Source organism: Glycine soja, chromosome 11 (genome assembly GCF_004193775.1).
Source record: "Glycine soja cultivar W05 chromosome 11, ASM419377v2, whole genome shotgun sequence".
In the NCBI taxonomy this organism is placed as follows: Eukaryota; Viridiplantae; Streptophyta; class Magnoliopsida; order Fabales; family Fabaceae; genus Glycine; species Glycine soja.
The window spans coordinates 48,288,523-48,304,266 of record NC_041012.1 but is presented as its reverse complement, the minus strand read 5'-3'; the positions used below and the strand labels follow the sequence as shown (position 1 = coordinate 48,304,266).

Genomic DNA, 15,744 nt, shown 5'->3' with positions numbered 1-15,744 from the left:
AACTTGTTCATGGGCTGCACAGAGGAATGAATAATTTGACAAACTGTCGTAAGCACTAGACATGGTAAATGATCCATCATTCGTACCCTGCCAAGACAAAGTGTCCTCTCCTGTGAAATAGGAAGAGGGAGGGAACACTAGCTTTAATCCAATTACGAATTCCAACAAGCAAAAGATTTTGCATTTGCTGAAAGTTCCAATCCCCTGCATCAGTGACAAACTCACGGACTGAACATTTCAAGAGAAAATCAGGAACATTACTGACACAGATTCAAGTTTGTTAATCATTTTAAAGGCGATGATTAAGAAATTAATAACTAAATAATAATTTCACTAGTAAAAGTATTCCAGTAATATTAAATGTTATATTTTCTAGTAAAATATTTTATTTTGATTTCTTAAGCATTGTTTTTAAGGTTATGGTTAGTAATAACTAACAATACTTCCTCTAAAAAAAATAGCAATACTACTGTATGATAATTAAACTAAGAACTCTAAATATTGATAATATTAATTATAATGCTACATATTAAACTAAGTACAGTTTTTGAAAGCATCACTCATAATATATTACATCCGTTTTTATTTATAAGATTCAATTTTTTTAATTTATTAAATTAAAAAATATTAATTTAATTGATAATAATAAATTTATTATAATTTTATAATGAATATTTTTGTTCTCTTCTAATTTTTTGCTAGTACAATTAATTAGGAAAATTTTAGTCAAGAATAAGTAAATAAGTAATATAATGGACATTATAAATTGGATTTTATAGAATAAAACAAATGATATTTTTAATTTGAGTGTTATAAATAAAAATAGAAATAATAGCCACTAACAATCATCTAATACTTTATTTAGTATTAGTACAATAGTTTTTTTTTTAAGTGGTTACATGTATTTGTTTATCGGACACATTTTTGCACAAATTAAGCATTTTTTTATAGGCTGTAAGCATGAATATTATAAATGATATTTTTCTTCTTATGAATTTTTAATGTAATTGAATGAGATTTGAACTTAAAGAAGGTGTATTTAATTAAGATTTTAAAATATTTTTTTATATAAAAATGTCTTGTATTTATTTATGATTCTTAAATGAATAAGTCTTGGGATATTTAATTAAAACTTTTAAGATTTTTTAAGGATGATAATAAAATTTAGTGATATTCAATTATGATTTTTTATAACTTATAAAAAGTTTTTGGTATTAAAAAGTAAATAGATAGATTTTTTAAAATAAATTTTGGTGGATTTCATTGACTTTTTAATATAAAATATTTATCAAACAATCTCACTAAAATTCTTAAGATTTTGTTAGATTTTTTTTTCTTTTTTATTATTTGCTAGACTTTTTTCAATACCTGGCAAAAGAACGAGATATACTCAATTGAAAGAGACATCGAACAATTATCAAAAAATAATATTCTTTAAGATATTTCCTCCCTTACTTTTTCATTTGTTTTCTAAATTAAATTAATGTTTGTGTTATGTGACAAAACTAATTATGTTTTTGTTACTTACTATAACCATGTTTGTACCGAATAATTATGATTGAACATGATCATGTTTTTATTATACTTACTATAACCATGTTTGTATCGAATAATTGTCACTCTTAATTTTGTTTTCCACATAACTAAGTAACATTCTCACAAAATTTTTACTCTCACCACTCTCTTTTAGTATATATTTATTATTGCACCTCAATTTAAATATGTCATTGGATTTATCATATAAAATAATTATAATAATAAAAAATTAGCATATAGTTTATAATCTATTGTTCAAATAAAAAAATGAGAATGAGAAAATACTAGTATAAAAAATATTAGTATACGAGGATATATAAGTATAATCAATTTAGTTATTAAAATGTTAAAAAAATATATTAGTCTTATTTTTTTTTTATCAAAATCTCATCATTTCTTTTTTTTTTTTTACTAACTTTCGTAATTTTAACTATATTTTTTAAAATTTACATAATCTTTTTAAATCTTATAAATTTATAAAGTAATTTCAAATTTTTTAAATTCATTAAAATTGAAATTATCACAAAAGTATAATAAAAAAATTTAATAAATTATAATATTTCGAAGTAATCTTTAAAATTCACAATTTTTTAAAATCTCAATCCAAAACATTTAACAAGACTAATAATAATATTAAAATAACCCTATACCAAATCATCAATGCATTCGACCGTTAACATGAGGACTGAAAGACCAAGCGAAACAAATATATTTTCAGAGTGCGACATTATTAGCCATTGCTATAGGATACTAACCTCAGAGGAGGCACGTGATGAGGTTGACGAAGTTTACTATGCATTGCAAATTAAGATGAACAGAACACATGAGATTGGTTCATCACGTGAACAGGCGATTGAAGCACCAACTTTACAGCAATAAAATAGTGCAAGATTATTTTGTGGAGCAGCCACCATTAGAAGGTTTTCTTGATGCCCACAACATCATTTTATGTGTCATAGGCTCGTGGCAAAGGATATCTAAGATATGCTTTTATTTAATTTTTTCAAAACTTACTCAAACAATATGTATAATAACATCCTTAGTGAACTTACTCAAAAATGACAGTCTCCATAAAAAATTAGTTCCACTATGAATTAGGGTCGTATAAATCATAAACTTCTATCTACCCAGATCTAAATTCATTATCAAATATTTATACATACTAATTGAAAAAGAATGTTGTCCTAAAGTTTCGCAAAATCCTGACCTTTTTCTTCTCCCGAATATGATTGTGTCGTGGACATATGACATTGGTAACAAACAATCAATTTCACAATGTCTTTGAAAGCATTTTGGTAATTACAACCAAATTGTTTTTTTAAAGTCGAAGTTGCGAGATTCAACCAAATTGGTTTTCAAACGATGGATATTGTTAGTATTTTTTATTGGGTATGGCTAACCAATGATCAAGGAAATAAAAAAATATATATTTTAGGAACATTACAAAATATCAATTTTTTTAATGAAAAATATACTTTTATATTTTTCAAGAAAAACCTTTTTATTTTAAGTTTTTTAAAGCATCTTTAAGAGGATTCTTGAGTTAATTTTTTTTTTATTAACTAAATCTATTATTATTCTTATTTAAGAATTCTCATTACTAAAAATTCGATTCTAGGAAAAGAATTCTCAAATGTCATTTGAGGTAAAAGAGAGTGTTTTTTTTTTATAAGTAAAATTCAATAACCCAAATTAAATTTTACCACTAGAACGAAAAATATTTTTTTTTTCATCCTATATGACACTAGGTGACCCAAAGAAAGTTATCCAAGAACCAAAATGAATCCTTCCAGGGTAATATAGACTTTTATGGTAAATTAAAAGTCATATTTAAAGTTTTTTTTAAATTAATTAACAATTTAAAATTTTGATATCAAGGATACATAATAATTAAATTCACATTATAAATGATTCCTTTGATGTCTGAAAAACACCCATAATCTCTAAACTAGAAAAAGAAAAGATAATGTAAGAATAAAAAAATAAAATTTATTTTCCTTGTTTAGTTATCAAATAATGAAATAATTTTTTTTCCATTCTATCATAAAATATTTAAACAATAAAATGAAAACATTATTCTATTATGATCTATTCCACTTTATTCTATCTTAATTTATTTCATTTCATTCCATCCTTTTCCATCAATCTAAAAATAGCACGAGATTAGTTTTTAACAAATATTTATAGTTTGGAATAAAAATTAATAACTTTTACATTATTTTAAGGGATATAAAAATGTCAAATCTTACGGAATGTTTATATAAAAATATTTTACACATAAATTAAACTTCCAATATTTTAATTATTGAATAATAATTTGTTAAAAGTATAAAATTTCTTTACACCTTTTTTTTTAATTTTTAATATTATTATCTAATCATAATTTTTTATAATATTATTGACTTTTGTAATAACTATTTTAAAATTTATATTTATAATACATTTTAATTAATTAATATATAATGTTTTATTATAATAATATGTATAATATTTTTTAATTAATTAATAATATAATTTTTGTTATAATAATTTATAAAACAAAACTCACAAAACATTAAATATCTTCAAACCTATATATATATTTTTTATATTACTAGAAACTTACGTCAAAAGTTTGACCTAAGAATGAGAACAAATTTATTATTTAAAATATGATTTAATAATATAAACAATGCACGTATTTATAATCTTGTTAAAGAAAACAATACTTTATATTTTAAAAATATTATTTTTATTTAAAGTTTATAAACTGACGTAAGAACAATTTATTGTCTTAAATAATTAATTTGGTCAAATTAATGGACATAAATGCTCCGAACATATTCCGGAAGAAAGTAGTAAATGAATTGAAGAAGGGGCAGTAAATAAGTTATAAATATAGGAAACGTAGGATATATATTATTTTTCCCTCCCTGTCTGTATTGTATTGCATTTGCATCCACCACTTCACAGAAAAAGCTCCACTTGTATTGCTACTTCTTTCTCTGCAAATCCTTCATTTTCTGCTCTATAAATATTAATAAACTGCAAATTTTCGAAGCGAATTTTCTAAATCTCTCTCTCTGCGATGGAGTGTGCCTCCGAAGATTGCTCCGATAACTCTCAGCGACCGGACTCACACAAGGACCAGCGAGTCTATTTCGTTCCTCACAGGTCTTTTCTCTTTCAAGATTCCACCCATTTCTCACTTCTATTCATTTCGCGCGTGTTTGAACTTTCCCTAAATCTGTGATTCCATTTGCTCACTGTGAATCGGAAGCGACGGAACTAGCAATGCGCGCTTAGGGTTGAACCCATCGTCACGCGGCTGAATTCGATTTCGTCGTGTATTGTCTTTTTTTTTTTTGTGTTTTTCGTGGATTAATCGAACTGGCTGGCGTGTTGATTTTTTTTGTTTTTTGTTTTGGATTTTTGTGTGATCCGAGCTTGTTTGCATTGGTTGATTGAGATTGGATGTGTGAAGAGTGTTGGTGGTTGGCCTTGTGTGTTTCAGGTGGTGGAAGGATGCTCAGGATTCAATGCCGGCGGATTCGGATAAGAAGAAGGGAATTGCGTTCGCCTCTTTTCCCGGTTCGTCCTATGCTGGTCCTATGAAGATTATCAATAACATCTTTAACTCAGATCTTGTGTTCAGTCTTCGGAGGGAGGACGATTTGCAGCACATTCGTGAAAATGGCGAAGTTGGTGTGTCTGGCCGGGACTTTGCTTTGGTATCTGGGGATATGTGGTTGCAGGCACTCAAGTGGTGAGTAAAGATGGATAAGTGACTTAAAATGTATGATGTTTTAAGTTCGAATGTGTGGGGATGCAACTCTTTTTTACTTCAACCTGTGGTTTGGAATTTGGATCCCATAGCTTTGAAATTTCGATAGCTGGTGTTGTACTTTGTGCTGTGTGAAATTCTCTTAGCTTTGCACATTTATTGTACAGCTTTGTGCAGTGTCTTCGTGCTTAATAGTTTTAGCAGTTTGTCTCACTCCATAGACAGAGTCAAATAACCATGTTGCCTGCTGAACTTAAAGAAATTCAAGCCTTGGACATAGTTATCATTGATTTTTCTGTTTCTGTGGCAAAAGAATTCTACCTTTTTTTTTTAATGCTTGAATTTTTAGAATACGAGTCCATTAATTATTTGAGCAAATTGTTTTTTTTTTTACTTGAAGATATGCCAGATTTTATGCAAGATAGTCAGAATTTTTGAGTGTTTGCAAGATTTTGGGAAGCTAGTTTGCACCTTGTATAGTCTTGTCAATAACTTTTGGGGACGCCTAAACATACTTTTCATATTAGTGATGGACTTTTTTTTTGAAGGTGCAAGATCAAGTAAACTTACTGCCACATGAAGAGGTTTCTTGTTAACTAGATTTGCATCTTTAGGGATGGATGATATGAATGAGAGGGCCAGTGGTGTTAATTATTATCTTTTGCATCAATTCTTGAAATAATTTTGGTATTCATTCTTCTATCTTAGCTGTTATACAATAACCATTAGGTATCATTGTATCAGTAGCTCACTCCACAACTTCTTAATGAAAGCTGCTCACTTGATCATTAATATCTAATTATATGCTAAATGAGTCCCCCTTGATGGTGCCATATGTTATATGTCATATATACTACATGTAAACCTGGAACTTAAAAACAACTAGCATATTAATGATTCATAATTTGGTGCATTGGTTCATAATTTTAGGTCATATTACTGTCTTTGTTTTATTAGCATATTTATACTTCCTGTATAGGATTTCAAGTAGTTAATTGCATGCTGCTTAATAAGCAGAATATTTTGTTTGTTATATCTGAATGATCACATGCTTTGATATTTCATGTAGGCATAGTGATTCGAAAAATGTAATGAAGGATGACAAAGGCTTTTCAGCAACTGACAGTGATATGGCAGATGTATATCCTTTACAACTCAGGCTTTCTGTTCAGAGGGAAACAAATTCATTTGGAGTAAGAATAAGCAAAAAGGTCTGTTGCTCTTAGCTAGTTTTTTTTTTCTCTCACCAATTTCTTTTAGCATTGTTCTTGTCCATGAGGTATCTAGTGGTGGGGTTTTGGATTGTCTGGGCTCATTTAATTAGTCAATTTTTTAAAATCATATTTTTTCATGTGATACTGAGAATTTAGATACATAATTTATATGTCTTCCATCATTTATGAGTGCTTTTATATCCAACATCATTAAAGAATCATGATATTTATTTGTTCATTATCATCTTGTTATTCAAATTCTAATCTGCTGTTCCCATTTATTCCCTCCTTTTTAGGACAATGCAGTTGAACTCTTTAAAAGAGCCTGCAAAATGTTCAGTGTGGATTCAGAGACGGTAATAGAATATTCTTTTTACAGCTATAGTTAAATGTGTGTGTGTGTGAAGGGATTCACTTACTCTAAGTGTGAGTTTTGTCTAAATCTACTTAATAATTTTTTATACAAATTAAATTCCACTAATCCAACAGTTGGATTAAGAGTTGACATTAAATAGATCAAGTCCAAAAAAATTCATATAATTTACAAATTATTTGATACTTCATCAATCAACTTTATTTTAATGTATACCTTCGCATAGCGAAGAGCCTCTGGGCAATGGGGTACGAAGTTTTATGTTTTTCAAAATATAGGTAAATGTTGACTATAAAATTACATACTTATGAATGTTCAATTTATATAAAAAATTTCATGCATGATTATCAAGAGGGTATCACATGATTCAACGATTAAATTTGTCAAATTTGTATTCTAGGAAATGCTATTAAGTGGATCCCCTTCCTATATTTTACACAAAAAAACATAGACAATTCTGTTATTACTGCTTGAAATTGACGTTTTATTAACCTGTTATTGCAGCTATGCATGTGGGACTATTCTGATCAGATAACATTTTTAATGAATGACAAAAATCAGGTCCCAGTTGACTGTCAAAGACAGTCTGATCAGGAGGTATGTGGTATTATGTTCTGATTAAAATTTGTTCGTATATGCTTGTATGTCCTTGTAATTTATATTTGCAGTCACAGTCACAGATCCTACTTTGCTTACAAACTATTCCATTTTCCCAGCGTTAGAGATAAACATATGTTATGTATGTGCCATAACTCCTTCGCGACTCAGCATTTCTTCTAAGATTATGATTTTTTCATATTAAGACTGTTAGATACTTAAATAGCAATTTTAAAATTTATGGAAAAAACTGCATGAGGTTTAGACGTTTAGTACACAAGTGCTCCTGTACATGAATTGCACCTTGTTTCTTGTTCGGGGACTTTATTTGTATTTATTACATGACTTTGATAGCTTTGGTAAAACATTATTATGTTGATATGATTTTGGTCAATATCAGGTATTGCTATATTTGATAGTTTGGCTCATGATATCAGTATTGCTATATTTCCAATGTTATTTATTTAATGTGCCAGATAAATTATGTAGTGTTCAATCATGGTTGGGCTTATTTACATCCGATCAAATATTAGTTTTCAACCGTGGACAAATGTTTAGCAGTCTCATGAATAAGCAACCTATTTCCTTTAAGATTTTCCTTATGCACAGAAAAAAAAAACTTTTCTCCTATATTCCTCTCCAGTTTTTACGAGTAATTAATAATTTTTTGTCCTCTAAATTTTCTTGCGGAGAATTGACTCTTTATGTTAGGTTCGTTGATGCAAGAACCCTAGGTTTGAATGATTGGGGGCAAAAAGCTTAATTTCTTGGAACATGGTAGCTTCTTTTATTTTATGTGTCAAGCTTAAGGATGCAGATAGCTTCTTGCATAGTTTCTTGGAAGTTGGTAGCTTCCTGAGAATTCGGTTTTTAACCAAGCCCAGTGGTGTTGTATGATCCATGTAGTTGATCTAAACTAATGGGATAAAGGCTATTCGTGTTGTTGTCGTCGTCGTTGAGGATATCTTAAATTTCTGTCAAAATCTTTATCAGTTGTTGTTTAACTTGTCTTGATTGAGCGTCTCCCCATGTCTTTTACTAAAGTTCATGATAATGACTTTAACCTCTGAAGTATTGGCTATGACTTGAAGTCTTTAACTTCTAGTAAGATAAGGCTTGTGTTGTTGTTGATTGGATCCCTCATGTGCCATATTAATGTTAACTTTGAATGATATACAGATTCTTTTGGAGTTGCAAGTTTATGGATTGTCAGACTCAATTAGATGTAGGGAAGGAAAGAAAGATGAGATGGCAAATTTTTCTGGCAGTGCTTCACTGAAGATGAATGACACTTATGACGGTGCAAATTCTGATTGTATGAATTCCAATTCTTTGACCTTCTCTTCAGGCCCTGGTGAAGCAGGTTCCTTGGGATTAACTGGGTTACAAAACCTAGGAAACACTTGCTTCATGAACAGTTCCCTCCAGTGTTTAGCACATACACCAAAGCTCGTTGATTATTTTCTGGAAGATTATATTAGAGAAATCAATCATGATAACCCATTGGGAATGAATGTATGTAATCATTCATTTTGAACGCTGCTCATAATTTAATAACTGGATATCTCAAGAAATTTTATGGTTGGGACTTGGAAACTTCAATGCCTGTGATGTCTTCCACTATTTTATTTTCTTGATATATGCTTCTTTGCCAGGGTGAGATAGCTTTGGCATTTGGAGATCTGCTCAGGAAGTTATGGGCGCCTGGAGCAAGTCCTGTGGCACCAAGAACATTCAAATCAAAACTTGCTAGATTTGCACCTCAGTTCAGTGGATTTAATCAGCATGATTCCCAAGTGAGTGTATTTGGCCCTTTTATTCTCTTTTTGCTAACATTTTTGGCTTTACAGGGTTCCTGACTCATGTTCCCTAACATTGTCAACTATATACATGCATCTTGATAGGAACTTCTTGCTTTTTTGTTGGATGGTCTCCATGAAGATCTGAATCGTGTTAAATGTAAGCCTTATATTGAAGTCAAGGATGGAGATGATCGACCAGATGAAGTGGTTGCTGATGAATATTGGCATAATCATTTGGCTCGCAATGATTCTGTGATTGTTGATGTGTGCCAAGTAGGTATTTGTCTCCCTGTATGCAATTGTAGAATTAATTACATACTTACACATGATGTGAAGAACCCCATAGTTTCTTGATGATCATTAAGTAGTTATTTCTAGAAACTTCCATGGCAGATTGGTGATTTTTACCTAAACATTTATAAGTGTAGTAAAAGCAATTAGTTGAAGAGTTCAAACTGTTTTAACCGGTTATAATATAAGAATTACAGGTTCTTATGTCTGTTTTTCATGCCAAATTGTTCAGGAAATTACAGCTTGATTAGTGTCTATAATCTTGGAAAGAGAATTTTTAATGAATTCAGACATAGCATATTTAAGCAGAAACATCTATATTAATTTAATTTCAATACTTTATTTGAATTTCACATGCATTGTGTTAAAGATTATATTGCCATTGGATTGCTATGGAAAAAATTAATTAGCTTCTTTGTGGGGAGGGGGGTGACATTTCTGCTGAAGGTAATGGTTTCATGTGAGAGGTGAGGCTTGAACAATTGGACCTTCCATAATTGGTCCAGAATATTAATATTCAATTCTTGTTATGTTGTAGTATTAACCGTTTATTCTAAAACAAATTATATAATTCATAATAGCAGTTAACTGTTAAGGGAGTTAGAATAATAAGAAAACCTACTACATTGAGTGATCCTCTCTCGCCACTAAGAATGCTATTTTTTTCTTTCTAATTCATTTGAAGATGAAATATGATGTCCTTTTCATTTTCATGAGAACTAATTTAATATTTATTCTTCCTCTTCTAAACTCTCTTTACCTTATGGATTGCATTCATCATTTTATGCAGGGTCAATATAAATCAACATTAGTTTGCCCTGTTTGTAGGAAGGTCTCTGTGACATTTGATCCATTCATGTACCTATCATTACCTCTACCTTCAACAACAATGCGGACAATGACTATAACTGTTAGTGGCAATGGTGGTGAAATGCCTCAATTATCACCATATACTATTACTGTTCCAAAAAATGGAAGATTTGAAGATCTGACCCGTGCTCTTAGCATTGCATGTGCTTTGGGGGCTGATGAGACCTTATTAGTAGCTGAGGTTTATATTTATTTATAATTTGTTTAAACTCATTCGAAATCACTTCCCATCCATTTTGAGTTTCTTTGTTGTTACATTTTAATCCTGTAGAAAACCATATGTCTGAAGCTAGGGCTCTGGTACAGGTATACAACAATTGCATCATACGTTTCCTTGAAGATCCAACTGATTCATTATCCTTAATCAGAGATGCTGACAAACTAGTTGCTTACCGATTTTTGAAATATAATGCGGATGCCCCTTTGGTTGTCTTCATAAACCAGCGGATGGAGGAGTAAGTTAATATGTTTGTGGTGATAACTATAAGATTGATTTTCTTTTGTAAGAACTTTTCACTATTATTTTTTCTTTTAATAGTGTTGTGAACTAGTTTATATCAAATGTCTCTCATCAGCCTTTAAACAAATAGTTTATCAGCATTACATGCACATTTTGTAAAATTTTGGAAAAACTGAACACATGTGCAACTACAGTGCTGAAAATGCCTTTAAAACATTGGTTACCAACTGACCTTGACCAATGGTCAACAACAATAATAGAAACAAAAAACCATGGACTTCGACCTGAACCAGTTTATTTTATTTGATCTAGATACACTTTGCTAGCTCAGTTGTAAGTGTCATAACTTTTCATTACATTTTAAATTGATGCAAACTCTTTACCTGGTTTTGCTAATTCTTATCTACAAAGGAACCTTGCTATCAATGCAATTAAGTTGCCTGCTCTTAAACATTGAACAGAATAACTTGTATAGGAAAAATCCTAATTTCATCGAGCCTCTTACTTCTTGGTCAAGGTTTATTTAACAATCAAACATTGAAAAAAAATATAAATTCGGATTTATATTAAACATAATTTTTAAACAGATGTTTAATTCCATATAGATGGTTACATGCGAATGAAGTAATTAGATTAAAAAACTGTGTTTTTGGGAAGACTTTATATTACTTTCATCAATTTGAACCAGATTCATTTATTTGTCACGTTGGTTAAATGTCTAACCAACCATTCTCATTCCTCTATCATTTTATTTTCTTGATCTTTTTGTTCAAAATTGCTTAATGCTTATTGCAGTGACAATTCATTGGAATTCAATTGTTATCTATTTATATATTTTTCATGTCTTACATAGAAGGCCTGGAGGGGAGCCCTCCTCCTTTCTTTCTTATATTCAGGTCCTAAATTAAGTCAGTAGAATATGAAATGTCCAAAGTATGAAGCCTTTAATAAGAATAGAAGGATATGCAGTCAAATGTGGGCTGAATGATTTCATTTTATTTTTCCTTGTCTCATAATCACTACAACATGCTGCTAGGATTCAGCATGGATTTAATCTCACTGTCACAGACATGCTCACATACATGTTTTGCATGGGCTTCTTAATTGTCACTTCTGATTTCCTTGACTTACAAAGTTAGTGTTTGATATGATTTTTTCAGGCAGTATGTCTATGGGAAGCTGACTCTGAATTGGAAAGCCTTTGGAATTCCTGTTGTAGATATGCTTTATAGTGTTACAAATGGATCTGATCTCCGCAATTTGTATCTAAAGTGGTTCTATCCATTTCAAAATCCAATTGAAGAGGCCTTAGAAAATTGTCTCGTGTTTAAGGAAACTGAAGAAGACACAGAAACAGAGGCCACGACTCCTAGTTTAGGTTCAAATGTGAATGGGTTAGACACTCCTTCAGATGGAGGAATGGAGTTTTATGTTACAGATGAAAAGGGAACTATCAAGAATTCCAAGATATTAATGAATGAGCCTCTAGTAATAAATGGAGAGTTAAGGCTGCTGCACGTGCTTGTGTGTTGGTCAGAAGAACAGCTTAAGAAATATAACACACAGCTTTGTAGTTCATTGCCTGAGGTTTTCAAGTCTGGCTTTTTAGCAAAGAGACCTCAAGAATCAGTTTCTCTTTACAAGTGCCTTGAAGCATTCTTACAAGAAGAACCTCTTGGACCAGAAGACATGTGGTTAGTTAACCATTTTTTATAGCCTTAAGAAAAAGTAACTTGATTGACATGCATATTACTTTGTCCTATCTGGAAGATATTTTAAACTGGATTACTTTATATTTAAGCTTTTCCAAATAGTTTTAGATTGGGACTCACATCAGCTCAGCATTATTATTCAGCTCATAAATTCTATGAATCCAGTATTACCAATTACCATCATCGTTAAATTATCTTATTTGCAGGTTAGGGTTGAATACTTAGTGCCATTAAAGTTCAAACCCTAAATAGTTTCTTATGAAAGACTGATCAGGGGCAGCTGCTTGTTTTGTAATGATTTGGATTTCTATTTACACCTTTGTTTTAATATATAACTTAAATCTGAATGTTAATCTTTTCACCCTGATTCTTCCCTTCAATTAGTATACGTAAGAGCAACTGTCTGTTTTCCTTATTTAAATCTTATAAACACTGCTAGGAAAGTATTTTTGCTAAACTTTGTTTTCAATCAGAAAATACTGCTGTGTCAGTATTTCATACAGCTATTCTGATCTTTTTTTTAAAAGTTCTATTCACAAGGGTTATAGGAACATATCCATTCTTCTCTATAAATTACTTATCTTCCAGTCTGGCTATTATTTAAGGTGCAGTTTTCTGAAATATTAGGTACTGTCCTGGCTGTAAAGAACATCGTCAAGCTAGTAAGAAGTTAGATCTTTGGAGACTTCCTGAAATTTTGGTCATTCATCTTAAGAGGTTTCAATACAGTCGTTACTTGAAAAACAAGCTGGAGACATATGTTGATTTCCCTGTAGATAATCTCGATTTGTCAGCTTATATTACCCATGGGAATGGTGAGTCATACAATTACACACTTTATGCTGTCAGTAACCATTATGGAAGCATGGGAGGTGGTCATTACACTGCATTTGTCCATGTAAGTACTGTTTATTTTTTGAATACTTTTTGTTTTCTTTGTTTTAAAGCTTATGGTTTGGGATATGAGAAACGGTTTTGAAACAATTGAAATGGTTTGAGAACTCAAACAATTCTCATCATTATTGTCATGATTATGGGCCTCTATCCAATGGCTTACTTGGTGTAGATGGTGAAATGTTGATTATGAAATTGTGTTTATTTGTAAATTGTTAAAAAATTGTTCTTATTGCAATTGTTAATGTTCATCCATTGTTTATGCTCTTCTGTATTTCATGTAGCGAGGGGGTGATCAGTGGTATGACTTCGATGATAGCCATGTTTATCCCATCATCAAGGAGAAGATAAAGTCTTCAGCTGCCTATGTTCTTTTTTACAGAAGAAATTTTGAAGTATCAACATAGTGATAGAGTAGCATATAGTTCGAACAGCCTATTGAAGCTAGATACCATATATTAACATTATTGCCACCATAGTTTTACAAGGATAAAGAGGGTAAACTTAGCTAAGATTATTGCATTGTGACCTGGTGGTCAGAGGATCTAGTTGCGGAAAAAGTCTCTGCTCATGGAATTAAGATTATGTACATCTGAGCGTCTTCACACCCCACAATAGGGGTGCATGAGTATTGGGCCGCCCCTTTTCTATAGTCTTACAAATATACTTAACAAGGTAGCATTCTTTTGTCATTTACTCTTTTAGAAGTTTTAGACTAACTGGAGTTTCGGTAGGCAAGAAATGGAAACTTTAAAACTTCAGGCAGTACTAAGGAAGACTATATCATAGTAACAATTTAAGAGGTGAGGGACATACCTGAGAGATGAAAGCATAGTGTTTACAGCTGTTTAACCTTGTAAAGAGAATATCTATTCTAAATAGAGTTGCACCAAATCCTGTGTATTAATTTTACTTCCAATTATATTTTTTGTTCTTTTAGTGAAGACTGTTTACATATTCAGGTTTGCCTCAGCATATTGACAGCATGTGGCGTGTCAGAAATTCTCATTTGTAAGAGTTGTCTTGGAAAGAAAATTGTTTAAATGGGCTTGGTATTTTCTTGAAATAGTTCTAAGTTCCTGATAGCACAAGTATAAAGAATTCTTTTTTCCCCGAGTACAGAAACCTTGTGCTTGAATAAAAGGTGTACCTAATTTAAATGTTGCCCGTAGTAATGTCACTTGAACCTGATAAATAATACTACAAAGATGATTACCAGTCTAGGACATAAAATGTTCGTGGTCTTGGATCATAAAAATTCTACAATTCTAAGAGAAAAGAAACATGGGAAAAACAATGCAATTGGTAGAAACCAAGTAGGTGAACTTGATGTGGATATTCAGTTCGATAGTGCATTAAAGATATATTTAGCAAATATGTAGTGTTCTCATCGAGAATACACTGAATAGTGAGCAAGGACAAATAGATGGACAAAATGAACCGAGCAGTGAGCAAGGATAACAGACAGAAGAAATGAACTACACACTTTGCAGTTTTTGCATTAGCACTGGATTCGAGTAGTCCCGTAATGTCTGACACTAGTTAGTTCTCAGCAGGATGGACCACATTTTCTTGGTTTCCAATTTAGTGTAAGACGTGCCAGACCCCTCTTTGATTGTTGTAGTACCATAGTACTTGAGGCAGCCTTAAGCCTAACCAGGAGGAGGACCACTGGCTTTTTGAATTCTGCTAATTGAGCAGCATTATGTCGTTCTTAGTTGTAAACATTCTCTACCCTTTAGCAGGACAGACTTATTTTGAGACCACCCCAGCTAACACCAATTGCTGAAGCTGGTAGTCTTTGCTGGTTTCAGTTATCTTATCCGAAAAAAAAGAAGAAAGGTAACGAAGAAAAAGATCAGGGAAATCAAATTATAAAATATATTAGTGATATTGGCTGCTTTACTGTTTATTTAGTAGAGGGAAGGATTTTGAAGAGATGGAGAGCACCAGCTCAAAATACTAGCAACTTTTTTTTTTAAAAAAAAAAAACTAAAAATTTGAAAATTCCCACATCTTAAAATGTTTTCGTTTGGACTCCAAAATCAAAAGGTTCACCAAAATGTGTCCATTAGCAGTTGAACTTTACGTGGATTTCCTAAAAAGAATTATATAATTTGTGATCAGACTAGGTTAATATTCGATTCTACGTTGTAAAACAATAGATCCACTTGTAATCTAAAGTTACTATACATGTCTTTGTGTTTTTTAATTGATTTAACATAAAAAAAA

General features: G+C 31.0%; 1 protein-coding gene across 1 annotated transcript; it reads left to right on the top strand.

Moving 5' to 3' along the window:
- The first annotated feature begins 4,453 nt into the window (after positions 1-4,453).
- On the top strand, positions 4,454-14,456 carry LOC114376355 (ubiquitin carboxyl-terminal hydrolase 8-like). The gene is made up of 13 exons (XM_028334446.1): positions 4,454-4,689; positions 5,030-5,281; positions 6,369-6,510; positions 6,810-6,869; positions 7,391-7,483; positions 8,663-8,998; positions 9,139-9,279; positions 9,388-9,558; positions 10,367-10,627; positions 10,753-10,901; positions 12,067-12,600; positions 13,246-13,516; positions 13,797-14,456. The coding sequence occupies exons 1-13, from the start codon at positions 4,604-4,606 to the stop codon at positions 13,917-13,919; spliced, it is 2,619 nt and encodes an 872-aa protein (XP_028190247.1). The 5' UTR covers positions 4,454-4,603; the 3' UTR covers positions 13,920-14,456.
- The last annotated feature ends 1,288 nt before the right edge of the window (positions 14,457-15,744 follow it).

Excerpts from the sequence above, each read along its gene's own strand:
- LOC114376355 (XM_028334446.1), top strand. The coding sequence starts at position 4,604 with ATGGAGTGTGCCTCCGAAGATTGCTCCGATAACTCTCAGCGACCGGAC. Across the intron at positions 6,870-7,390 it reads TCAGTGTGGATTCAGAGACG|CTATGCATGTGGGACTATTC; the intron begins GTAATAGAATAT and ends CTGTTATTGCAG. Across the intron at positions 9,559-10,366 it reads TGATTGTTGATGTGTGCCAA|GGTCAATATAAATCAACATT; the intron begins GTAGGTATTTGT and ends CATTTTATGCAG.